Source organism: Amphiura filiformis, chromosome 9 (assembly GCF_039555335.1).
Source record: "Amphiura filiformis chromosome 9, Afil_fr2py, whole genome shotgun sequence".
NCBI lineage: Eukaryota > Metazoa > Echinodermata > Ophiuroidea > Amphilepidida > Amphiuridae > Amphiura > Amphiura filiformis.
Genome location: NC_092636.1, coordinates 8,547,785 through 8,575,259, shown reverse-complemented (window position 1 = coordinate 8,575,259; position 27,475 = coordinate 8,547,785). Strand labels below are relative to the sequence as shown.

Here is a 27,475-nt window from a genome sequence, read left to right as displayed (position 1 = left end):
GAATATACTGATACACTGAAATTAGTACAAACAATTCTTTATGCTCATGTGGTATTTTAATGCATTTTCATGCTGATTCCAAATATAGTCATGTACATTCTGAAATTTTAAATTAAAAAATATAAATTTCGTCAGTCTGTAATCGACACCTACATGGAGAGAGTTAGGGCACAAACATTCCTAGTATTTAGCCTAGCAGGTCTAGAACTTTGAAATGTTGAATTTTTGTGATTTCCATGGTGAAGTCAATAAAAATATTCTATGGTATTCCCATGTAAAATCTGTTGTAGTTTTAATCAACCAATCAACCAGAGAATAGACCAAAATAACCAGGCATGCTGCCAGTGCAAATTGACTTAGCATATCGTAAGCATAATTGAGTGCTTTAAATGCAATTGACATATATGCACAGAAAATGTTATGCTTATACTGCCGCATATAAAAGGTAAAAAATTAGTTTGACTCGTGAACAAATTAAAATTATTGCTGCTTATTTGCTTCCGAACAGAGTATAGGAATGGAAAAAGATGGTTACCGAAACAAGAAGACAATCATCAAAATGCAATAAGAATTTACTTCGCTATAGCTGAAACTTATCAGAGAACATGTCGTTTCTTGCTTCCTGTTCCACATACATAGAGTGTGACATATCTGTATGTATACTAACTTGGTAAGAGGAGAACCACAAAATTTAATATGCTGCCCACAATTTGATTGGTACTAGAGCTAGAAATGCCAACCCACTGAAGATTTGAAGGTTAACGTATGCAATATGCACACTTTAACACCTCCCTGCTCTCTTTTCATTTAAATTTAGAACTGAATTCATCATTTTCGCAAGGATTACCTGTCAAGATCGAGACAAAATATGATATAGAATGTAAAAAATGTATTCTGTAAGGTTAAGCTATTGTAAAACAGTGATGGTCTATAATGAGACGGTGATAGAGACATGTGTCACAAAATGTGGACCATTTTGCGAACACTGTCTCATATCCAATGGCATAGTTCAAAACTTCCATTTAATCATCATATCTCACAATTGGACCTCAAGATGTGGGGTATGAGGTTGTATACCCAACACATTCAAAGGTCATATCAAGAGTGTGAAAGCTATTATAGGGGTTAAAGAACTTTGTCCTGTGGATGATTATGTTTAAGATTCTAGCACAACTTCAATAACATGCTGTAAAAGTGGAAATTTTCACACAATTTTGTTTTTTTGTGATTTTTGCCAATTTTGATCCATTCTCTTGTTTTTAAATTTGCAATTTTGAGCTTCCATACATAGAACTACACAGAGAGTAAATATTTTCGCATGTTTTAAATTTTGCACTAGTTTGTAAGTATGTGAAATGGTAAAAATTAATGCAGCGTGAAAATGTCCACTTTTACAGTAAGTCTGTAAACACTAAGCTTTTTTTAAATTTACCACATTTTCTTTTTTTCCTTTCTTTAATATCATTTTATTATTGAAAAATAATATTTTTGAGCAAGTACTTGATCCATTTTAATATATTTTGTATCACTCTATATGTGTGGTAACAATATTTGGTGCAAATGAAAAGCCGCCATCAAAGTGACGGCTTGTTCATGAAATTATGTTAGTAGTTAGTAATGAAAAATGTATGGATTAGTATAAGTTTACATAGCCAGAAACATGAAAATTGATAGCAAAAGCTCGTCTCGGTTTATCTTGTAATGCAAATGGATGCACATTCTAAACTTGCAATAGTCATCCAATTTCATATATATTATACATTTATTTTGGTTCCCATTTCTCAAAATGTTTGACAGAAAGGCTTGCTATGTTTCACACATAGCGTCCACATTCCTTGTTTGGACTTCTTCTTTTTGAGAAGAAAAAGAAAATATTCTCGGTCAAATCCCAACAATTGCAATTTCTCTTTCGCTCAAATGTTACTTTAATGATTACGAGCAACACTGTACCAACAGTGTTGCCATAATATACCCTGTCCCCACCCCTCTGGCTATGCTTATCACTACACACTTCCACTCTCAATTTCCGTGAGCACAGTTCAATTTCATCCCCGTAATACATATCGGAATAGGTCGAGATCCTCTTTACGAATACCCATCAAATATAGCGAAGTTCAGAGTTTTCTATACTGATGTATATATATTGTTGAACTGTTCCAGAGGATTTGAGGTGATGGATTGTATGTAGTGGTGTTAGTATAACCTGTTTTAGTACCTTGTTCACAGGCTCTCCCAGTCCAGCCATAATCACACATGCATATGGCCCTGCTAGGATCAAATACACCATGCAGTGAGCAGTCCATGCTAGTACATCCAGGCACCTTACCCCACGCGGGGGTAACACTCCCAGAATCCATCGCAGTCGTCAGGGTGCTGCCATCCGTGACCATAGACACCCCACCGGACGGCGCCGTAGGTTGAGGCTGAGCAGGTTCCGGGGGTACCCTCTTGTTGCAAGTGTCGCCGGTGTATCCGGGATAGCAGTAGCACTGAGCGTGTTGGCATATTCCATTTCTAGAGCAGGTTGGATCGGCGCAGTCGACTGTCGGTACAACAGGGAGGGTGAGAACAGACGATGTGATACTCTTTTTCTACGCTCTAATTACTGTGCTTTATGTAAGTCAACTTGTGTTATATCACTTGCCATTTTCCAAGTGATCAAACTTGGTTAACTAAGCATACAGACATAGATCTACCGAGTGTGCACAACTATCCTTGCTAATAATTTGATTCTTATTAAAATACCCTATGGGGACTATTGTACATGCATAGCATATTGCATACTTTGTAAGTGAGCACACATTACTCGTTAGAACACACCGTGCACTTTATTCCTTTCTATCGCTCAATAATAACATGACATTTCTTTCCAAAAATTATGTTTATAAGCATTGGTAAGGGGTTTTCCACTGACAAAGAGTCTTTGCCAGCCATTTAACTATCTGCACAGTGGTCAAGCGACACCTGCTACCACTTTTGTATAGAGGCTCGCATCACACTATTAAACTACTATTAAAGCATCATTAAAAAAGTCTTTCAGATATAAAAGGTTTAAAAATAGTTATTCTGCCATCCAAAAAAATATAGGTCAATGGTTAATAACAACTTGTTTACAAATTTTAATTGATATTTGAAACACTATTCTAGAGATGCCACCATCGAAAGAGGAACTGATAAAGCGGAATGAAAGGAATAAACCTCTGCTTCATTTTCCTAGTGTAAGGTGGTGAAATTGTAGACGTACCTTCTTCACACGATGCACCCTTGAAACCCTGATAGCATAGACACTCTCCTTCACGGCAAACACCATGACCATTGCAATTAGCTACAAGGCATTGATTCTGTGGGATATCACACTCAAATCCCTTCCATCCCACAAAGCATTCACATTGGCCGCGATAGTAGTAACCATGCCCTTTGCATAACACTGGACACACATCTGTGAAAGGTGAAGAGAGAATGTAGAAATATGTCAAATTTTGTTATAATTTTAAATATATAAAAGGCAAATCAAAACAATATTGATACATGTTTCCAAAAGACAGCTAAATGTTGCTGACAAGAATTCATGATCTTGGCATTCACCCAAACTCATAATATCACAAAATGTAATAACAGTACATGAAGGGGCATTTCGTGATCCACAGTCTCAACCCCCCCACACTTTTCTTCAAAAAGTTGAGATTTTTATACCATCAGAAACCTCTGGCTACACAATGTTTGTGTGCAAAAAATTCTTGCAGATTCATTTGCTTCTGGCAAAAAGTGGAACCCCACTTTTGGTTCAAGTCCTTAGGGAATTAGTCAAGGTTAAAATTTTTCCATGTAAATTCTGTTATGTCTTAATCAAATAAACAGATGTAAGTCAGTTCTTCTGTGGCGAACTGGCCAAGTGGGGCTTCCTGTTTAACAGAATGAAATTACAACACAGTAGCTTATGAAGCCAATGTACAACCATGCACAATTTGCAAACACAAAATCAGAATCAACTGAAATTACCATATAAAGATGTTGAATCCAAAATATTCCTTTATAAAAGTACATTTTGTTTGAGATGCACTTTCATGAGAAATTATATTGTTTTGTCTGGAAAATATGCAATTTGGTCATTTTCATAACCATGAAACTTATTTTGAATTGTAACTTAATGAATCATGCAGTCTTACTTTTACTTTAGCCTGATCATGTTTCAATGGGCGAGTGAGTAGAAATACTGCCCTCTATGATGTAGCATCTCGGGGATCTTCATCTGAATGCTTGTATTTTGTAAATAATATCCACCTAAATGTGGTCCTAAATGGGTAAAGACTTAGTTCATGTACTCCCCAAAGAGATTAGGATATGTAGGGGTTTGGGTTAGGACTAATAGGATTGGGGTTTAGAGTTACAATCAGAGTTATGAATTAGTGATTAGGGTAAATGGTTAGGAGAAGGACACTACATTTTGATACTTATTGCTTGTATCTGATCAACCCCTAAATACATGAATGAAATCATCAGGTCTTGAAACTAATTGTATGTATTTTGAATGAAATACCCTTGAATGCTTGAACCTTTAAAGAAGAAGCCCCATCAAAGCAGTTCTTCTGGGGTGACCAAACCTGCCTGAGTGCCTGGTTATCAAATTGAAATCTCCGACTTTGACAGGTGCTAATTAATGTTTTAATGTTATTGCATCAATTAGCACCTGTAAAATTCAGAGATAACCTTGTCACTAATTAATTTGATAACCAGGCAGGTTTGGTTCACCTCCAGAAGTACTGCTCTGGTGAGCGAGGCTTCCTCTTGAATCTAGAATCATGATTTCTTACCTTGCGAGCAATCTTCACCAGTGTATGCAGGATGACATACGCAGTCACCATCGATACACACGCCATGACCGCTACATCCATGAGGACAATTCTCAGCCCAATCAGCTATAAATCAGGAAGAAAAGATGATAAATCAAACTAATTAAGTAATATATCTACCTGAGTGTAAAATTAGTACATGTAGATTATCATATTCTATATGACACAATGAAATCAAATGCAAGGTATCACTTTGACCATGTATGTAATTGATCTAAATACAGTTGGTCAGAGTCACAAATTATCCTCCGCCACTGTAATTCACCTCAACATCTGAGCTATAAAATCTGACTAACTAAACATGGGCCCACAGGATTGAATGCGTCACAATGAAGTACACCGAGTCATTTGCAAAGCAAAATAATTTGTATTTTTGTCCCATGAAATAATTATGTTTGCCCGTATCACACTGAAATCGGACCTATAATGTATGGATTATTTCAGAAAACAGAAAACACCAACATGTATTTTTAACTTTGAAGGTATTCTTTTGGCCAAACCTCAGAATCAATTTGAGTGAAGAATTCACTAAAGCCCATCACAACAAGAACCACTACACCAACAATTGGCATGTCTGTACCCATTTGAATGCACTTATGAATCACTGACGTCATCTAAATAAGTTTAGTACACATCTACATGCATTTTACACATAACCATATGAATTGAAATTCCCCAGCAAATCCTTGTGAAACTTTCATTTCTCTTTTTTTGAATATTCAACCCATATTCAACAATGAAATATTTAGCTTTTAACTATAAATACACGCAATCCTATCCACCTCTCTAACTCGCTCGCTTGCTTGACGATAAGAAATCAAGATCAACCTAAGCCCAACAATCCCCCATTACTATGTTTTCATTTTCAATCCTTAGTATTTCCTAAGGGACAAAGAGGGAGGGAAAGTCATATCCAAGGTTAAGATTACTTCAACATGTTTAATGCATCAAGGAATACAGGTAGATGAGAAATCTATTCTCTACATCTTGATCTGTGTACGTATTTCTTTTAGTTATATCAATATATATGTTATGAATATCATTTAATCAAAAATTCAAGTCAGCTCTGATCCCGGAGGATTGTCCGAGCCTTTTTAAACATCTATGACAAGCACTCATATGCATCCACTTGAAACAAACCTATGTGTGAGTACAAGACAGTTGTAGCAACACAAACCGTATGGTACAATTTTGCACTTTTTTTAACCACACTGATGTGAATATCACGGTACGAGACAAAAAATTACATATTTTATATAATATTTGAAAAAATATATATTTTTAAGCTTTCATCACTAAATTTAATTCAAATTTAATATCTGCTTCAAATATTGTAACAATGAGTACCAACATGCCTGGTTGGTCCGGAAGATGGTTCAGTGATTCTTGATAGACACTTTATTTCATTTGAAAAGTCAAATCATTTAAAGAATTGTGCACAGTTAATTTTACAGCCCCTTCGCACAAGCCAATTATAAGCCTCATTTTTAATGGCAAAGTTCATGTTCCATTTTAAACAATGATAGCTCATAATTTGAACTCACATTGTTGAGGATGAGTTTTTATACCCATCACATTGAAAGGTCAATCCATTGTGTACAAACATACTAGGGTTAAAGAACTGTGCCATGACGGTGAGAATGCTCAAGATTCTTATTGCATGCATGCAGAATATTTAAAGTGCAGTGACCATAAGGCTGTTCTAACAAATTAACCACATTAACACATGATGAAACTGATGTGGTCATCGTCTGACTCAACCCGTAAGCAAGGCTCTGATTGCCCGCTCACATCAACGCTAACTTTGGATAAACGTGCGAAGCAAAAGTCTACTTAAATTAATTGGGTCTATTAAGTATCTAAGAAATTAAGGACAAGTTGTTTTTCCAGCAATTTAACCGCATTTAGTTTGTTACCGACTACTCGTCAAGGTAAGTTATTATCAAAATAAAGACTGAGAGGTTGTAACAAGCTGTTATAGTAACCCAAATTAAATAATTTATGCATGATTTTAATGAAAAATCCTTTACTTGGATCTGCTGATAATATGAAATCATTTTGAATAACGTGAAAAGTCATTTTAGTGGTCAAATTCAATGAGAAAGCTTTGACTTTGATTTTATTTAAGTTCATGAACATTTAATTCAAATTATTTGAATATATGACAAACGTTAACATAGCTATTTCTTGGCACACAATATTCAGCCTAATCAAGCAAATCCCAAATGCGGATGCTATACCTAGCGTCATATGCTAATCTGTCAGCAAACCATACAAAACCATCTCAGATAGTAGCAACTTTAGTTTCGAGATCTCAACATAAGTGAATTCTACAAAATGAGTCTAATAATCAGTCTTCCATGCTAATATCTAGTTGCAACCACAACATCTTTTCATCAACCCTGCACATTTCAACAAAGTTATCCCTGTAACAACATACTTCCATATGTAATCACCATAGCATCACCGTCTCATCATCACTTCCTCATTCACAGATGCTCCCTATTTTCATAGCATCACCCTCCGTGATCCTGTCGCATCTCAAAATTGAAACTCTATCTTTACCAATACCACTCATCGCTTCTCAAAATAAAAACTTCTCACATCTGGTTTACTGAAGATGCATAAATTCCTCACTATCATCCACAACTTCCTGTTTCTCTTCTTTAATAGTTCAAATGGTGCTGGCTCAGGTCAAACCATGAAAGTACACTGTCCTTCTATCACAATCCACAACATGCTCAACTATCAGGGCACAGTTCTTTAACTCCAATACACTTGTTCAATTACTGAATGACCTTAGAAATTTTGGGTACAAAAACTCACACTCTGCAACTTGAGGTCAAATTTTGCACTATGATTTTTGAATTGAGGTTATTGAACTATGCCACTGGGATGAGGTCATTGTTGCATAACTTGCATTGTTGTCCATAGTGTATTAGGCTTTACCAAGAAACCATGTGTGAAAATAGTTTGACCATTAGCCAAGTCTACTTATTATTTATATGTGGTTAATCAATGGCGAGGTCTTGTTTTTAGGTCACCAGTATTTTATACTCATTGTTTACTGTAGCACTATAAATCCCATAGAAAAATCCACCGAATTTGAAACACTTCCATTTAAATTTCTCGACCAAAAAATTGGAAAATGTTCTGTTCAAAATTGCTTATAAATGTGCAATTTAGTTGTTGACAATCAATGAAAATATAATGGATTTGAAAATAACATGTCCAACATACTTAAAACAAATGACATGTTTACAGAAATTTGAGACCAAACTTTAAGCTTCCTTGAGTCAGCAGCATTACTGTGTTTACAATGCTGTTCTATTTTCTGTATTATTTTGTGTGACATCTGTGTATATACTTTTGTCTAGACCTCACAACTACAATTTTTGTTTTCTTCTTGTCTCAAGATATTTTATGTGGGTCCTTACAACTTTTTTGTCCTGAATTCTTTTTTGTGTGCGTTTTGCACATTTCAAAAAATTATAACAAGGTTTACAACAAATAAGCAATGAAAAGTAACATTGTCCATAAGAATTGACCTTTGACAATGCTGACTGGAGGAAGGAAAACAAAACAAAGTACTTTGACCTCTCACCTTCTTCATCCATGGATAGTTGTACCTCCTCAGCTTCCTTGCCATCATTATACATGCCAATAATCCAAATGCCTGGATCCAGATGTCTCACAAAAGACAAAGTCCCTTGGTCCACCTCATTTGATCGTTTAACAATTTGAATCATTGCATCTGACGATTGTGACCTAGTCCTAATACCGGAAGCCGCTGCTCGTTTACTGGTACCGTGGGCAGTCCTTAAAACATCTTTGTAAGTTCTTTCGAAAGATTTATCTACTCTGCTACTCCTTGCATAGACCAAGTCTTGTGAACTTTCACTTCGTCTAGTCCGTATGTGATCGGACCACGGATCCCCTGCGTACACTTGCACAAAATCGTGGCTAGTGTGGCTAGGGACGGAGTCATGGCTTCCGTACAGAGCAAAATGTGCCTGTTTGGGGAGGCTCAGGTTGAATTGCACATATTGTGGCCTATCCACATGCATTTCGGTGAAAGCAAAGCGCCCCCCTGGAACCCGCGTTTGTAGGGGCACACCTAGTTGCACTGGGGTTGGACGAGTTGGTGGCGTTGTTGGACCTGTAAAACCAAACGGATAAAAAATTTGATTAGAAACATACAATATCTGAAAATCATGCAATATTGTCAAAATGCTCTTTCTTTCTTTAGTCCATCATTCTTTTATACAATATCATGCATACAAGTCTGCATCCTTTAACATCTCTCTGACATCTTCACCACCCTGTAAAAATAGAGTGTGAATATTAGAACTCAAGCCATCCTGTATTACCGGAATCTCATGCCATCCTTCTGGAATTATGCCATATCAAATTTCCTCAGGTTTATCAAGACATCACACCTCTAGCAGGCAATGTATTGTTAAAGGAACACTCCTACATCCAAAGCCTCATTTCTTTTATACCAACATACACAGGCCCTTCCTTAGCCAGGATTTATTTTGGGGGTGCGGCTCAAAAGTGCAGATTTCAACTTTTTTTTACCAGAAAAAAAGTGGACCTTTTGTGCATTTTGCCTTCAACTTTTTTAAAAGAGGTGATTTTCAACATTTCAAGCTATCATATTTATGATCTTTTTAACAAATTTGGTCAATTTTTTTCAAACCCAATTTTTTTGCATAGTTGTAAATGTTTATTGTCCCAACTTAAAATTACAGTTAAATGGAATCAGCCAAATTTGTTTAGTGTGTTTGTAAGTCAGCAGAGGAATTTTGAATCAATGTCTTATATGACATTAATCCACTGAAGAGCCCACAGTTATAATCCGCAAGATAGTACTGATACGCTTTCCCTCATTATGTGAATTTATATCAGCTTAAATTGGACAGAAAACTTTTTTTTAAAGATGTTACAATTTCAGAATTTTTGGTAAAGAATAAGAAAACTAAAATTTGAGTGATATCATATATTATGGCTTTAACCTAGTTAACATAACAGACACTTTGATTTTCCACAGAACTTTAATCAATACCCTGTTCAATTGTGTCATGACTCTTCTGCCTTGATACAGAGGGAAAAATGTGATTTGATTCTTATCATTTCAACGCAAACATTGCTGCATGAAAACGTGATCACATAAAGTCACACATCCTAAATCATAACAAGAAATTGCACGTTTTATTACTGTTTTAATTGTTGCTAGGTATGATTGTAAACAACAACAACAACAGTTGGCCCTACTCTGTGTTCAATAGCAGATGCGTTTCCTGTGCGAATTCAAATCAGGAGTGTTAGCCATCAACAATTTTCTTTCTTAATGAAGGTAATGACTGACTTTTATTAACCTTTTCCTGTGCAATAAATTGACCCAATCATTCGAAACACAAGTGTTTCTGTATGATGATATCAATGATTCAAACAGAATCAAGTATTTGGGTCATTTCGAACTGATTAACTTGTAATGGGAGAGCACCGTTACTGAATAGGCTTAAGTTGATGAATTAAAATTAGATTTTGATTCTTTGGAATCCATATACATCCATGTAATCACAGTAAAAGATGCTATACAACAGATTTGTAATACTACTACACCACATTATACTACCCTTCACTGAAACATTATCTACACACACAGCCAACTTGTGGATTTTACTTTGGAATGATCAAATTTCTCATTGTCTTTCACTCTCAAAGTCATCCTATAATTACATTACAAATACATCATTACCATGGGAACAATATCTTCCTGCTCCAGGATCTCATCATTGAGTTGTGTCTTTCTGGTGAAGACCCAGGGTAGCGTGGCTACATCAGCTAGGGGTGTGCACATGGGACACAAACACTCAGAGGTAACGCAGAGGATCAGAACCAGTTATGCTTGTGTGGATACACTTAGAGGTTTAATACTCCCAAGGGAAACTTAGAGGTTTGACCCGACCCATATCCCAAGATTTTAGGGGTTTAGTCCGGGGGTACTCAGTACAAATAACCAAACATGGGTAGCATTTTCAGCCTTCTGGTATATAAATGACCCCTTTTTCAAAGCCTATTTTGGTATATGAATGGGTCCTTTTTTCAAAATTTTCTCAATTTTTTCGGAAAACAGCTCAATTTTTCCTCAATCTAGCCAAAATTTTCAAAATTTTCCCAACATTTTGGGAAAATTTGTAAAAACTAAGACAATTTTGGGTAAATTCGGCCGAAAATTTTGACTTTTGGTATATCAATGGGTCCAAATTAGTTTATTAATGGGTCTACTTCCAAAATCTCAGTGGCACGTCCCTACCAAAACCACCCCCCTGGGTTTAGTTGAACCTCCAAATGCACTTAGAGTAATTTGGAGGTTTGTGTCGTGTGGACACATTTTGGGGTTTCATTTAGAAGTTCCATATAATCATGCACAGTGATTGGTTATTGGTCAACTCCTGTTTCTACACCCCAAGCACCTGTTAGTCACTTTAGGGAAGTAACTCAGAAGTTTACATCGGCAAGACAATCATAAGGTATGGACATAACAGAATGACTACATCTACACTTGGAGGTACAAACTCTTGATGGTTCAAGCCTGTCTGGACATGCCTATTGACAGATACAAATGCGATATATCTGCTAAATCGCTTTAGAATTAGCCTACATAATGCAAAGTAGACCAATTAATAGACAGGAGAATAGGGTCTCAATTCCCACAGCAAGCTTTATTTTTTTACAAAGACAATGCTAAACATGAGTATAGAATTCCATCATTTTGCATGTGGTGTTGATAAACCCCGGAGTGACTAACACAGCTCCAAAGTTTTTAGCTTGATTTTAGTGAAAACGAACATGGTGTAGCCTTTTCATTTTTCTTAATGGGTAACCCATGGCATGCAGATATCAATATTATGTGTCATTTGTAAATGATGGGTTCCATATTCATACAAAGGGTGTCTTTGTTTTTTCTTCTTCCTTTTTTGACTCTAGGATGGACCAACTTCAATGATCACTAGTTTCACGAAAAGATCTTACGCTCACCAAAGTAACCAAAAAGTTATATAAAATTTATGCTACATTTTTGCATTGCCCTGTTGTATCGACACATAATCTGAACAAAAGTCGCTTACTTAGGATACAACAAAAGATTGGAATGAGGAAACATGATACTGATCACATTATTTCCTTTGTACGATAAATGAAACATTAATGGGTTCCCAATGACTACTGATAACCATCTATTGAACCTTTTCAAAAATATGTGCCACTATTTACAATACAAAAAGTGAAGTAAATCTTGGTAAAAAATCTACACATTTAATCATTTTTTTCCTAGGTGTGGTTTGCAATTGCAAAATGGACACGCTCAGTCACTTCTGACATATTAAATTCAAAACAACATAGCATCGAACCACATTTGGCTCATAACACCTGTCTTGTAACATTTATTCAATATTTTATCGAACTGCTTTAAAAAAAGAAGTTTATTAGCTAAACTAGCTGCAAAATTTCTTCTATTTCAGTTGATGACATTACCTATACTAAGTTTAAATTAGTATTAGTATGGATACAGACGTAGTTTTAAATTTTAAAAAAGCAAGTAATTCAGCAGTAGTTTTGAAATAAAATTGTAAATTAAATCTTGAAACTTTTATAACATTATTTCGGTAAAGTTAATCGACAATTTGAGTTCATTTACCTGACGCTGTAATAAAACCTACACAACTCTACCTTGGCCATGTTAGCTGTTATATCCATTAAGTTACTGATCTCAAAGTTCTATTTTGTCCATACTAATAATAACAAATACTGTCCAAAGCGAGCAATGCAATATATATTAGATTTGTCGTCTTCGTTGTCATGACATATCATAGGGTCTGGTTAGTTCATAAACAGCCAGCCATCCAGTTATGGATCCAACAAGCCATATCAACACAGTGAAAGCTGGCTGGCCAAGCGCGCAGTTGCCAGGATTTTACAGACCAGATATGCGGCATGCATCGCATCTTGGCAGCATAACATGGAAAGGGTGTTAAACAACCAAATTTCAAGTTATCTGGGGTAAAGAACAAAAAATCCTTATACTTGTCCTTTTTACCAAATCCACCAAAAAAGCAGTTCTAACACATCCCCAAATCCTAACAAAATGTAAATCTACATATTTTCCCCCCTCCCCCAATGTTAAAATATACCTTATCATATCGTAAGTTTTTTTTTTGATAAAATGATCAAAAAGGCAAACAAATATTGATTGAAATGGGGGATTAGTATATATAATTATTCTCCCTCAAAACGATTCAAATTTTGGCAATCCTGCACTAATCTTGCAACATATTCTGACAACAGGTTTGCCTAACTTCACAAAATTATGCCTATTTTTATACTGAAGTGCATCGGACATCGGACAAGTAGCCCAATTAGATGTATTACACACCATTTGGCAACACTGTCAAGCAGAGTAACCTAATCAAATTTCTTCGCTCTCAAACATCAAATGATGGATGATGTGCATGCACTACACTATTCATTTCAAAGTTTAATTTTATTTTCAGATTTTCTTTCTTGCGGCCCATGCCTTTTAAGAACCGCAAATAGCAAACGCTCCTATTTCATTTGCAATTGGATTTCGACCTATTTTATTGAGCAGCTAACATAAATATCCGACATGGTTACCGAATTGACAATGATTTTATTGATATTGGTGACTTTATGGATTCTAAGTTCGAAACCAATTTATTTCAAAATTTGTCCCTTTTTCTTTAGTCTATTTCACACAGAATTTGAACAAGAACAAAGTACCGACCCTACCTTAAAACCCCCTTTCAATATTAACATAATAAAAAACATAATGGTGAAATATTCTATTATTTTTTATATAGAAAACAACACTAATTCAATTCGAAGTTCTTCTGCCCCTTTTTTATTTCAAAAGAGTTAATCATCAACAGAAATGGCCGCAAAGTTCATATAATTGTCTTTAAAGTCTTCGGTACAACAGCATTAAGACATATCTTAATTAAAGCTGACAATGCTATTGTTAACAGTTTATCTTTAAGTACATTGCCCAATTTAAGACAGAACAGGTCCTATGTATTACCTATGAACTTGCACAAATTAAGTTAATCCAATTACACATCATTATTACAAGTTTACCAGTTCAAAAGAGAAAATATATGAAGCAAATTAATTGCAGTGACATGCAAGGAAGTCATTCAAACATTTTTGGGGGTACAATGATGTTTGTTAACGATAACTCTTAGTATAATTTGTTATCTGATTTCGATATATTAGAGAACTCAAGTCTAGACTGGTTTAGCTAGTCAAGAGAAAGTTTCTATGTTTAATTATGTTTAATGCATTTTAAATGTCATCATTCAAAGTCTAGAGTGTTATAACCTGTGTGCCTGATAATTTATAGCTTTCTTCTTCATATATTAGATCTACTCACTATGTCACAATATATCAGAATTATCTTTAAATATTTCATCCACTCTTGACAAGAATCCTTGAAAAATATATCCTGCTAAAAATATCCCAAACTCAAATTAATTATTGACGATGAATCCCAAGAAACTTAACCAAATGAAGTGAACATTTTTGTTCCAAGCTACTGAGTCTTATAATATAAAACAAGAATTACTTGACATTTGTCTATCTCATAAATAGCAACAAAACGATAAAAATAACTCTTCTAAGATTATTTTATGCTTTGTTGATCAAATATGTAGTAATTTTGCTACATTTGTTGCAGTGAAACACGAAAAACGGTCCTCAACATCCATGCTTAATTTTGCTTATGAACATAGAATAGCCTGATGCAAGATTTTACCCAGATCATTAAGCTACTCTTTAACATGCTACTTTTTTCTCCAGCTTTTTAATTAGAGTAATGCAAGCTGGAGTCATATGCTGTTGTAATCTAGTATGACATCATTGGAATAAAGCTAAGCTAAATCTTCTTGATTAATTCGAGCCATCCTGTCCCAAGTTAAAATCTCGTATTAATGCTGCTTGCATGCAAGCCTTCTACGGCGATGGTCGCAAGATGCTTTAGGGTGACACTGGAGAGGGGTCAACCCTTCTCCTCATACAAGCTTTTGTCATATAAATATGAGAAATTCTCAAAAATAATGAACTTCTCAAAAAAATCAACATGCATAACATGCAATGTGCTAATACATCCCAGTGTACATTTTGTTGCCCTGCAAGTTGTTCCTGACTTTGGTGTCTCAAATAACAAAACTTACATTTCCAATACTGACATCTCAAACAACACTACAAAATTATGTAAATAAAAAAGTATAATATCTGAATTCATAAGAAACAAACCTCTCCAATAAGACAAAAAGAGTCAAATTATTTTTTGGATGAAGTCCAAATAACTTGATAAAAGCATGAATCCTCACTTTAACTCTCTCCACGCGGGTGTCGACTGCAGACGACATGTTTCAATTTTTTTTTTTAAATTCAAAAATTTCAGAAATGTAAATTATCATGACCATATTTGGAATCAGCATGAAAAATGCATTAAAATGAGTACAAACAAGCCTAGTATTGGTTCAGTAGTTCTTAAGACAGCTCTTGATATTTTGAGAAAATATTTCAAAACTTGACCTTTTTTTCCGTTGAAGCGCATGGCTAGCAGGCAGAGCATTAAAAGACAACAGATGCCAATATATGACTGAGGGACAGGTTCAACAGGACACACACTTACGTCAATGGATAGCAACTAAACCAAAGCCAACTGACACTTCTTGCATGATTCAACCATAATTAAGTGATCTAATTTAAAGAAAGTAAGTGCTCTACTTTCTATCATGACATTTAAAACATTTAGTAGAACGTAAAAATTTCACCAAATTCATTACAGCATTATTTTGGTAGTTTTTTTCCATGTTACAAACTCACTGACACCATTTTGAGGTAATATTATTAAATTTACCCTGAATATCACTCAAAATCTTGTTATTAATCCACTTATGACTGTCCCTCCAAATCAACATATACCGCAACCCATGTTGTTTTCAATCAAAACACCAATATTTATTAAACCGTGATTACAAAAACCTTGCCGGCATCTCGCGTTCCCCGTAGCCTAATGCTCACTCGGCACCTTCACATCACTACGGATTGAAATGCCATACGCTGCTCTGGATTCATACAAGTGTACATTCATGTCATGCCTGATAATCCTTGCATGACCAGTAAAGCTTATTAGTAAGACCTTGCTCCTTATCAACATCCAGTGTCCTACAAGATAAAATTCTTTTTTTTTCTTTCACCTTTTTAAATTCTTCCAAATATGCTTTAAAAAAATTCAAGAAATGCATATCACTTTTGATTGAACGGGAGTTCTGGATATTCCATAAATTATGTATTTCTCATGCTTATAAATGTAAGTATTTCAGAAATCACATGTGCGTTCACATATTCTTATTTCTAGTCATGATGTTAATGCAAAAATGTCATAAATGTGACAACAAATTTGGTAAAGGTGCCAACAGAACTAAAATTAAACATTGCTTATTTCCATACTAGAAACTCTGCGATTGTCAATGTCATTGTCACCTTTAAACTTTAGACAAAAGATGGAAAAAGGGTTCCATCTCATTGGACTACACGGTATGCGAGATAGAAAAGAATCAGTTGTGCACAAACACACACCAAACTCGTCGTTACGATCCCCTTGGATGATTTCTCAATAATCCGGGCTGTTAAGCTCGTCATCCTCCTCGGCTCCCTCCTCGTTATTTCCAACACTCGCACATCTTGAGTGTGAATATTATTGTTCCTTTTGGCTGAATTTAAAGCTGTATTTGTAATGCTTGGTTAAATTTGGCATGCGGGTAATTTAGCTGAAATTCATCAACATAGTCATAATAGCCTTGGCACATTCTTTTTAGGCTAATTAAACCACATTCAGAACTGTCGCTGGTTAGACGACGGCAATTTTAATCACACACATACCGATTGCAAAAATGAATCTTTTATCAAAATCTGTTACAAATATCGTGTGATTTTTCCTCGGTACAAATCTCTGCATGCTTATTTACAAAACAAAAAATATTTGCATCTCATCATGCATTATTCTGTTCATCCCCATGACAACCCATGCTGCAATGCATGCTGGTATAGTGCAAACAACTCACTCGACTCAACAATATGATTGGATAGGAATTGTTTGCGGTATTCTGTCAACAAGAACAAAAACAAAATGCGCTATACTTGAATGTTCACCATCACGTTAATTCTATAAAAACAAATCTCAAGATTTCAAACACTTAATCAGTCTGACAGACGGGGCATTCCACAACAAGAAGCTTGAGGGTTGAAAACATAATCCAGTAGGTAACTAACAAGATGTATGCATCGATTTGGGCAACTTTTCGTCTCAGCTGATTTAATCACACACGGTGCCTAATCAGGTTAACTACTTTATTAATACATACGCTAAAAATAGGCCATGGTAGATGTGGTACGACATGCTTGGCTGGAGTTAGGCAACGATTTAAAGAAATTTGTTCAAATTATGCGATGTAAATGTGCAATCTAGTTTAAGCACAATTTATATATGATGCATGCATGTTATCGTTTGGGCGATGTCTGGGCGCATCAGTACAAAGTGAAAGCGATTGTATATTAAAATATCCCAATGCAATTTGGTTCTCGACTGTTGAATTTTGCTCTCTGTTTTCATGATATTCCCAGAACTAGAATCGAAAATGATAAAATTACGAACATGCAAAGAGACAAACATTTTGACAAATCATCCTAATGCCAGAATTTCCTTTTTGATTGACTGTTGAAATTGTGCAATTACATGTATACAACTTTTCAAGAACTAGAACATGAAAATGATATTAGGAACATGCAGAAAAGAGAAGAGACATCGATTTCATTTCTCCAACACAAATGTGCCGTGTTATTTGTATGGTTAATTTACAGCTAATCACAAGCTCTAATTTAATCAATAAAACATAATCAGTTGTCTGAAACAAGTGCGAAAGTTTTTGATCATTTTGGTAAGCAGCAGACTTAAAAGGAAATTAGTATAATTTGTTTCCCATATCATCACATCAGGGGTGATTAGCTCAAATAAGTTGTGAAGTTATACAGGGTTACTCCCATTTGAAAAATCTAGAAATTATAACAGAGATCAGTGGAATTATCAAAATTTAATCCTCTGATTTATGCCGATAGGGAAAATGTTCTTTTTTATTAATTTTTTTTGCTTAATTTAACCTTTTATTTTAGCAGCGGAAGGGGTATATACCCTTTCATGCCATTGTGATGCTACAATAAATCATGCAAAACGTGTTAATACACAGGATTTGTGTTGTGTTGTGAAGCCTTATGTATTACCCTCATCTCACCATAATTGAATTTGATCGGTTTGGGGTTACTGCTTGTACTAAAATAGCATATGAAATGGACAACACCCATTATCTAATACCTTGATGTTTGTCTTTTAATCCACTGTACTTGCCTAGCCATGTCAACCTTCCATAATTAGTTATGTAGTGGATCTTTTAATCTCACTATCTATTTCCAGATAAATTAAGATTCTTCATTTTGGTTTTATTTGTTTTGATTTCTTTTCTCCAGTAATTTTTTTTCAGAGCCATGCTGGACCTATGTTTGAGCCATACTGACACAGTGATAATACTATAGACCTACCTTTGTTGGGAGTATTTGATGAGTCCGAGTTGTTACCATTGCCATCTACATGCACAGGACAACTACCGCTTATTACGTTAACAGCTACATGGAAGTAATGGGAATAAAACAAGTAAAGAGTAAATATCATGTAAGGACTTGCATTTCAGCATCTACTCTTTTAGATTTTTTTTTTTTAAATTGAGGTCCAATTTGTATAATTAATGTCTTCATTTGTTAATTGTTGGTTACATCTTGACATTGACACATACTGACATGGAATATTATATTATACTTGGCTTATGCACACAATTTCCATCATTATGTCAAGTTTTTTGCACAGTTCAATACATCATAATTTAGTGTAACACTGAAATCTACTGGAACGATTTAACTGACATTCTATAACTCTGAAACTTATTCAAGCAGCAGCAATCACTTTACTTCAAATCAATTTGATTATAGACTTTGAAATTCTGGATAAATCCTGTCTTTTTATTGTCTAAATTAACAGTTGCACAGTTTTCACTCGCATCTGAAACAAAATCTTTATCACTAAGATCAAACATGCTCATCTACCAAGAAACAGTTCTTTAACCCCAATATACTTGTACATCATAGAATGACCTTTCAATATTTTGAGTACAAAATCTCATCCTCCACAACTTCAGGTCAAATTTGAAGCTAGTGTTGTTAAATGAGGGTTATAGAACTTTGCCACTGATAGTGAGATCATTTTGTCTCATAGGATAGTGTATTTACTCTATACTAAGCCACTATACCATTACTTACCTGCAAAGTAAGCCAATATTCCTAACAACATCAAAATAATAAGTCCTAGTATCAATGCCGTACATTTCCATGTTAATTTATCCTTGCACACATATTTCCCGGTAATCCTGCGATATTTGAGTTGCGATGTGTTACTCGGCGGATGCTTGTTGTCGCTATACACGGGAGTAAAAGCCTGTTGTGGCTGCGGCGCGCCCTGTTGTGATTGCATAGTCGCATTGGTCATTGTTGGAGTTCCAAACGGGAACTCAAAGAAAGTCCTGCAGTAGGAATAGAGAAAAAGGAAACCATTACTAAACTTCAGTACACAGTAAGTGATAATGAGTGTTACTAATAGGAGAGGAGACACTTGTTACGTCGCCAAAATGTCCACATAATCCACCTGCCATACTTACGCAACACTTTTTGTCAAGACCATATTGTGACACAACTTTTCACGGTAGCAGAAATATAACTTTGTGTCTACTTCATAATACAGCTTTACACTTCTGTCCATAGAAAGCAGGAAGCATGCAACCTGATCGAGCCACTTGTATATTATTAGGGCATGAGTCAAAGACAGACTCCAGCACTGATATATAGGTCCTTAATATCAAGCTTACCAAACCACAAGACAAGACATGGAATAAACTTCATCGGACAATATAAGCACACCTACCTTCCACTCTAGTAACCTACCTGCAACTATGCAATTGTACTTTAATTCAAACCAAATCATTTAAAAATTTGTTTTTTCTTCAGTTGAAAGATCGCAACAACTAAAAAGACCTATTCAATGTGCAGTTAAACTAGACACAAAAGCAAGCATTCCTTACTTCACAGACTTCCATGATTCCGTATCTTTGCGATTCTTGTACCATGTCAGTAACTTATTGTCCATGTTTACAATGTGGCAGTCTTGCTATGAATAGTTGTCACAAAAATGAATCAATGCTATCACAGATTATAATCTGACTGGATATGATCCAATAACCATGGCAATGCAACAAGTTATGATGTCATTAAACTGTTTTTAATAGGCGATGCTAGTCTCTATCACAGTTAGGGAACTGGGTATTAAAACTCTGTATGTATTTTTTTTTTTCTCGAGGGGGGCCCTATGGATAAAATTAGCTATAATAAACTGAACAGGTTTGCCACTTCCTGACAAACTTTTTGCCACTTCCTGGAAACATTTTCTTGCACTGAAGTTCAATATTGATTGAACCTCTGCTTGGCCTCTGTCTCACGCTTGGTACTTACTATCGCACAACTGAAATGCACAGTTCAATCAAGTCTTTGCAAGAGACTAGGAAAGTTGATGGCTGATATTAAACAGGTGTCACATTGACCCTGAACTTCAAAGTTATTAAAAGGGAACCTTTAAAATGTTGCAATTGTTTCCTGTTGAAGAAGGGTCAAACCCCACAGACATCCAGTCACTTATTAACTGACCTCAAGATGCCATAAAAGGGTCATTTCCAGGTTATGGTTTCAGATTTTCAATTTGATGTTCAATTCCAAGTACCAAATTGACAGCTTAAAAATCACAACATATTCAAGATGTTTTAAGGTGGTATCAACATCACACATTAAGTGAAATAAATCCACAATCTCTGAATGACCTTACCATTATAAGGTGAGGAACTCCATTTTTGGGTGAGGAATTCCAGTTGGGGAAGCAAAGAGCAGTATATTGAGGTAAAGTGAGATATTTTATCCTGGGATTTTTGAAAAGTTTTACCGTTGGTTTAATTTGCAGTTTGAAACAGTTAGAGCTTGTTTGTGCATGCTTTAATTTAACTGGAAGAACATGCAAAAATACAAACTTAAAATGTGTAAAAATATAAACCTAAAACGTGCAACAAAATAAACCGAGATTGTCCCTCTATACAGTAGTCCAACAAGTACAACCTGATTTTTCTCCAAAGATAATCCACCACAATAATACTCTACCATAGAACACAAAAGAAGGGAACCACTGAACTCTAAGAATCTGTTTCACAGGTTCACAGTGTTGAGCAGTTCCATTTTATCCCAATTCCATGGAGTTCATAGAGGGAAAGCAGGAAATCAAGTCCTACTTGGTAAGACGATCTATGGCTCCATCTTGGTAGTATTATGGAGCACCTGACAAATTCCAAGTAATATTGTGCATCAGTGAACACAGGAAGGCCACATCACCAATGCCATGATGTGACCTTAAAGGGATGACAAATTAGCAACTATGGCGGCAACATGTCAACTGCTTCACTTCATTTCCTTGAACTTCATCCAACCAGAAATCACACCCAAGGACCTTAAACATGCTCATCTGTCAATACACAGTTCCATACCTCCAATATGTTTGTATGTGCATAGAATGAACTTTAAATGTGCTGGGTACAAAAACTCATGTTCCACAACTTGAGGTTAACTTTTAAGCTATGATAGTTAATTGAGGTTCAGGGACTGTGCCCTTGTAAATGATGTCATTGTGTATCATAGTGACCCATGAATTTCATCCGAAGACATCCAAAAAACATGTTGCCTCCATCAATCAATATGCAGGGCAAGTTTCTTCATTTCATCAGCAGTCTTCTTCTCCTGCACAGGGCTATTCTAGTTGAAATCCATACCCCCAGTGGAAGACATAACCTTAATCTCCCACACAGGGGGTGTAGATTTTAAATGGAGTTCTCCAATCGGGTAACCCCCATTTGAAATTCACACTACCTGTGTGGGAGATTAAGGTCGTGTCTTCCACAAGGGGTATATGGATTTCAACTGGAATAGCCCATTTATTCATTGGATGAATGGTGTGGGGATCTATGCTATGCCATGATGTCCTGACTGGAATACACCACAAGTGGCACACTTTCCCCACTTCTTCGTATCCTCTTCAAATTCACCCCGCTAAATTATACACAAATATCAACTCAAATTCTTGTAAAAAAACAATGACAAAATCCTCATTACTCACCCAGTGGCAGTTCTGGAGTTAGTATTAACTGAATTAAGAGTACTGTATGTATTAACGCTATCCCCATCTTGTCGTACTATGGTGGCTTGATTATTGTTAAATGGCGGCAATGGACGGCCTCCTCCTTGTTGTAGAAGTATTGCAGGATTGGTAATCAGACCTGTAATAGAATGCAATGCACATTAAATCACTTTATATGCAGCCACAAGTAATAAACTTTTATCACAATCCTTAGAGGTGCCCTTTCCACCTAATCAAGTACTTCAAGCTGACAGTGACATTTTTGAAGCACTTAACAACCCAAATTTCACAGGCAAAGTTCTCGCCAACTCCATGATTTGGTAACATGTTCTTCAAATGATATACAATTCAATGTTTTTAGCATTAAAGATGGTGATTTAGAGTTCAAACAATTGTACGAAACACCTGCTCGCATGTGGGAATTTCCTCCAGTGGCTCAGGGCAGGAAAAGAAAGTGTTGGATGCTCTTATGGGATTAAACTTCAAGTCAAAAATGCCAGCTTTTCTTGTAATTCACCACATTTTCCATGTTAAAATTTTAATGTTTGACTTGAAAATGTGCTACTGAGTAGGACACTGATAGTATGTTATGTATGGGTTCCTATATTTTATCAAAGGTTTTATATTTCATGAAACATTTGCCGCAGATGCAGAATAGGCAGATAGAATAATATACACAGGATATTTAGTTTCAAGTAACATGTTTGTTTGTTTACATGATTGGACTGTAGGGACACAAGCTTGTGTGTGTTTACTGTATAAGTGATCATATGCGAGTACTGAATTTTTCCGTAATTTGTGCATGTTTGGTTTTTTTGAAAAAATTTCATGCCTTTACAATGTTATTATAATTATGACAACAGTTCATATTGGCATGTTCTTAAATTTTTCGACTTAATCCTTATTTAGCAAAACTGCCATAAAATAAAATAAAAACATTGTTACTAAAATACAGTATAAAAATTTGATCAGTGGATTATAAGAAGAGCATTATTTGTTTCCATTGAAATGTTCTTCAATGCATGTTTTCCAATGCAAATAATCGAACAATTTCAAGTCCTCATTCCAATCCCCACTGAACTAACACTACAAAGGCCCTAAATACACGTTAAAGTGCATCTTTCAGGTACATTTCAAACAATACCAATCATAAAAGCAGCCAAAATTTGACAAAATTTCAAACATTTTTTGGTTGAAATCATGGAACCTGACAAAACACTAGCAACTCAAAGCGAAAGTATTGAAAGGACTACTAGATAGTCACATTGCCTGTTAGATATGTAGGCCTAATTTCAGGAGGGTCATTCATTCTTTTAAAGCTTCATTCCGGATTTTCATCCAAATGGCAGCTGAAGCCTATTCAAAACATGTCTATTCCCTGCAGCAATACACACCTGTGTGTTTTAGAGTTGCTGAATTCTGGTCTGGATGAGTTATAGGCGAGGGTGCCATACATGTAAATGCAGTCTCCACCGACCCGCCACTGTAGTATAAACTCGGCCTACTGCTCATGGAATTTTGGCTGGGATGACTCTGAAGTTGAATCGCTTCGTAAAGCGCCGGCGATTCCACCGGTCTGATGAGCTCTCTCCTTCTGTCTAAGGATGAGCAACTATGGTTGGGTGTATGGATCTCATTCGTTGCATAGGGCACAAGCTGGGGTCCTAGCGGCGATATAGAGCCGGTACCCCGTGTTAACGTCCTCTCATTGCTTGCGCTACTTAGATTACTTGTTTCTACAGTTTCGTAACCGGAAGACGATGCACGTCCCGGATTGTTGCCGGGCATGCTGTTATGCAACATGGATATATCACTGCCTGCTATGTGATCATAGCCGACTGGGTGCCCATTGGCCAGTTCATCTTGTAGACGACTGAGATCGCTGTTTGTAATTGGTGATCTATTCCGTCCTCTATTACTCAGTGAGGATTGATCGATCCTGAAAGGTGGTGGTGGTGGCTTGGATGAAGGCATCGAATTGAAAGTTGTGCCTGTAATTCAAATCAAATAAAACAAAATATTAAGTCAGTAAAATTTCAATGACAACACTTTCATATCATATCTAAGCTAGTCTCTAAACACAACTAAAATACTTCACTTACCACTGCCATAAACAATGTCTCCACTGGAGTCTATTTTCCAAGTTGTCAATAACATGCTTGTTATAACATTGAACCGAACTCGCTGACTTCTCAGGTCAAAAATACATTATTACAAAGCATATTACATTCCTTTTAATTCCCTAAAGTGATTCATATTTACCCGAATTAGATCATGAAAAATGGGATCCGATTAATAACCCCAATTGAAGATATCAGACTTAGTAGTCTGACCCTACCTTGTATCGCTCCAATGCATAGTTCAGTATATCGCTCTTCAATATCATTTTCAGTACCAGGCATATTGTACTTCATCATACATATCCTAACACTCGTAACAGTACGTCTTACTTCCATGATGATCACTTTGGTAAATGGCTCAAATGCTCAATGTGTTATACTTCACACTTAACATTATATAATTTATAATTATGACACTTCCTCACCAGGAGTCTTCTATGTAACTGAAAATAATTTATCGCCACAGGTATAAAATAAAAACAGATTAATTAAATAACGAACCAATTAATTAATCTTGCTCCACCATTTTGATATTTAGGAAGTGTAACAGTTTGAGGTGGTATTGGATCCATCACCATGAGTTTCTAAAGTAATTGAAAATAATTTATACATCAAATTATACAGGTATAAAATCAATAAAACAGATTAATTAAATAATGCTAAAACCAATTAATTAAATCTTTTATTTTTACTTTTGCCCACCATTTTGATATGTTTAATGTATTAATAGGAAGTCATTTGCAATTCACACAGTAATTTGTTAAGTTTATACCATTAATTACACTGATCTGTTTGAAACCAATAAAATGCTAAATCCAAGGCTGTGTTCTCTGCCCTACTCAATTAATATGTTTAAAACATAAATAGAGCACTCTATCCAGAACCACCTTAAGTTCAGCACACTCATATTTCATTGTTATAATTTTCACTATTTGTTCAGTGAATGGGACATTTGTGCTAAATCCCCTACAACCTAAAATTGACCCTATCGTGGTCACCATTAACATTTCTGAATGAGAAATATGAAAAAGTATTGTTAAATTTGTTCCTTATCTCTCATCAATTCACACTAAAAGAAACATTAATGACAAAAATCAGGGTTGTCAAAAACTTCCAACCCAAATTGTGGGTTAAATAAGTGAAAAGTTGCCAATTTTTCTCTTAACCATTGATTTCTTTTGGACAAGAAATTACTGGTAGTCGCATGAACCAATGTTCAAAAGTTGCCTAATTTTTACTTAACAATTGGTTTCTATGGGACAGGAACATCAAAGGTTGTGTGGAAAATCTCCAAAAGTCACCCAATTGGGCTACCAAACACCGGGTTCAGCAACCCTGAGAAAATTCCCACCTTATTTTCACCAGAATGGGTATCAAATTAATTGACCATTATTTGAAATTGTTATAAATATTTACACTGTGACAAAGGGAAATCATAATCTCTCTATAAACAAGGCCATGTTTTCTGTTACTCCTTACAAAATGCACCCAAACAGGAAATTTCAATGTCTGATTTTCTTAAATGTATTGTTCTATGATTTTCTCAAAATCTAGACTTTCCAAATTTACACTTCTTATCCATTATCTCTTCTTATGACTAAGTTCCAGGAATATAACCCAAGTGTGTCTAATTAGCAAGTTATAACAACATACTAATAATAAGACCTGGTGGAATCTTGTTTGGATACCCTTGGCCTTTGTAACGAGATGTTACATACAAAAAGATTCTCCCTCCGAGCCAATATGAATCATTTTATTTCAAGCGTATTAAATTATCTAGACTGAGATGAGCTTGTAAGACGAAAGGAATGTTCTGAAACCCAGCTCAGGTGGTTTATCATCCTGTTGTTATTGACAGGAAACGAGCTTCCACAGAGTAGTGCCACGGAGGCTAGCGTGCTTCTTCATCGTTGCTTACAATTATCAACAGAATTTTATAGTTTCCTTCCCATTGATCAAAGTTTATTACCACAGCTCCATTAGTGTCACAATGACTTAACAAATATTGAAACTAATTAATTGCATCTATTATTTGCATGCTAAGATCTCTAAATCGCTGAAAGCTGCATTAACAAATTAACACTTTGATTAAAATGTCTTAATATTTTTGATTTTATAATTGTTTATTATATTTTGTGTAGCGGTCTTATTGGGATTCCACTTGGTTTGTTCACACCATTGAAGGATGAAATATCTTTTATTGATACAATGTTTCGGCAACTTTAATCACTGATCACACAAATAAAGGACAAATATCAAAACAAATATTGCTTGCTCACAAGGTCTAACGCCGAAACCAATTAATAGCAAATTAAGCAAGCTTCAGCAATTTACCACAATCATCCAATTCGTAACCAATTCCCAAGCGGTGTCTATTAAACCAATTTACCACTTCATAGACCGACAGTGAACAATGCACAAAGCCACGATCAAATCCATGCTATTGTGTTTGTTTATACAAGGGAAGATTTGAAACTTCTTATACTCCTTGCCTTATTCAATACCACAAATCGAAAAATACCAAAACTTGGGATAAAATACTCAGGAAAAATATTGCTTTCATTGAAATAGGGTGGAATAAAAAGTAAGTTTACTTTTTTCAGGGTACTGTTGTTATAGAGAAAAAGGTCAGAGCCTTAACCCCCACAAGCATGACAAATCACAAAATAGGCCTGGTAAATACCGACTTAAGCTTAAGCTTTGTAAACAGGGAGTAATTAAAATGATCCGGTTTGTGCGCTTGTTGTTTATTTCAGAGGGGGTTTAGCCTTTTAACCCCCAAATAATAGTCTAGCTTTTTCGTACATGTCAAAGAAGTTATTTCAAGATTTTGAGCGAAAAATTCAATGCTTTTTTGTCAATAACTGTGCTTGAAGGTTTATTTTAACATGTCAATATTCCTGATTCTAAAAATGGCTTTCAAAAGCAAAACGGTTGGATTTGGCAGCAGAAATCGATCAAGTCGTGCCACAAACAAAAATAAGTAGTAACTTATAAAATACCCCTGATATGTCTATTCAACATTAATATGTCAGTGTGTAATTCAATTATCACTTTGTCAACTGGATCACACTTTTTGAGTTCTGAAC

At 35.5% G+C, this 27,475-nt stretch overlaps 1 protein-coding gene across 1 annotated transcript in view; it reads right to left on the bottom strand.

Annotated features, from left to right (window-relative positions):
* The window catches only part of LOC140160407 (teneurin-3-like), a 164,677-nt gene that overhangs the window by 36,468 nt on the left and 100,734 nt on the right, over positions 1-27,475 (bottom strand). Inside the window, 10 exon segments of the mRNA XM_072183641.1 lie at positions 668-726; positions 2,131-2,542; positions 3,245-3,439; positions 4,812-4,916; positions 8,455-9,009; positions 17,006-17,047; positions 18,534-18,617; positions 19,305-19,564; positions 22,246-22,405; positions 23,661-24,257. Coding sequence (XP_072039742.1) covers positions 668-726; positions 2,131-2,542; positions 3,245-3,439; positions 4,812-4,916; positions 8,455-9,009; positions 17,006-17,047; positions 18,534-18,617; positions 19,305-19,564; positions 22,246-22,405; positions 23,661-24,257 — 2,469 coding nt within the window.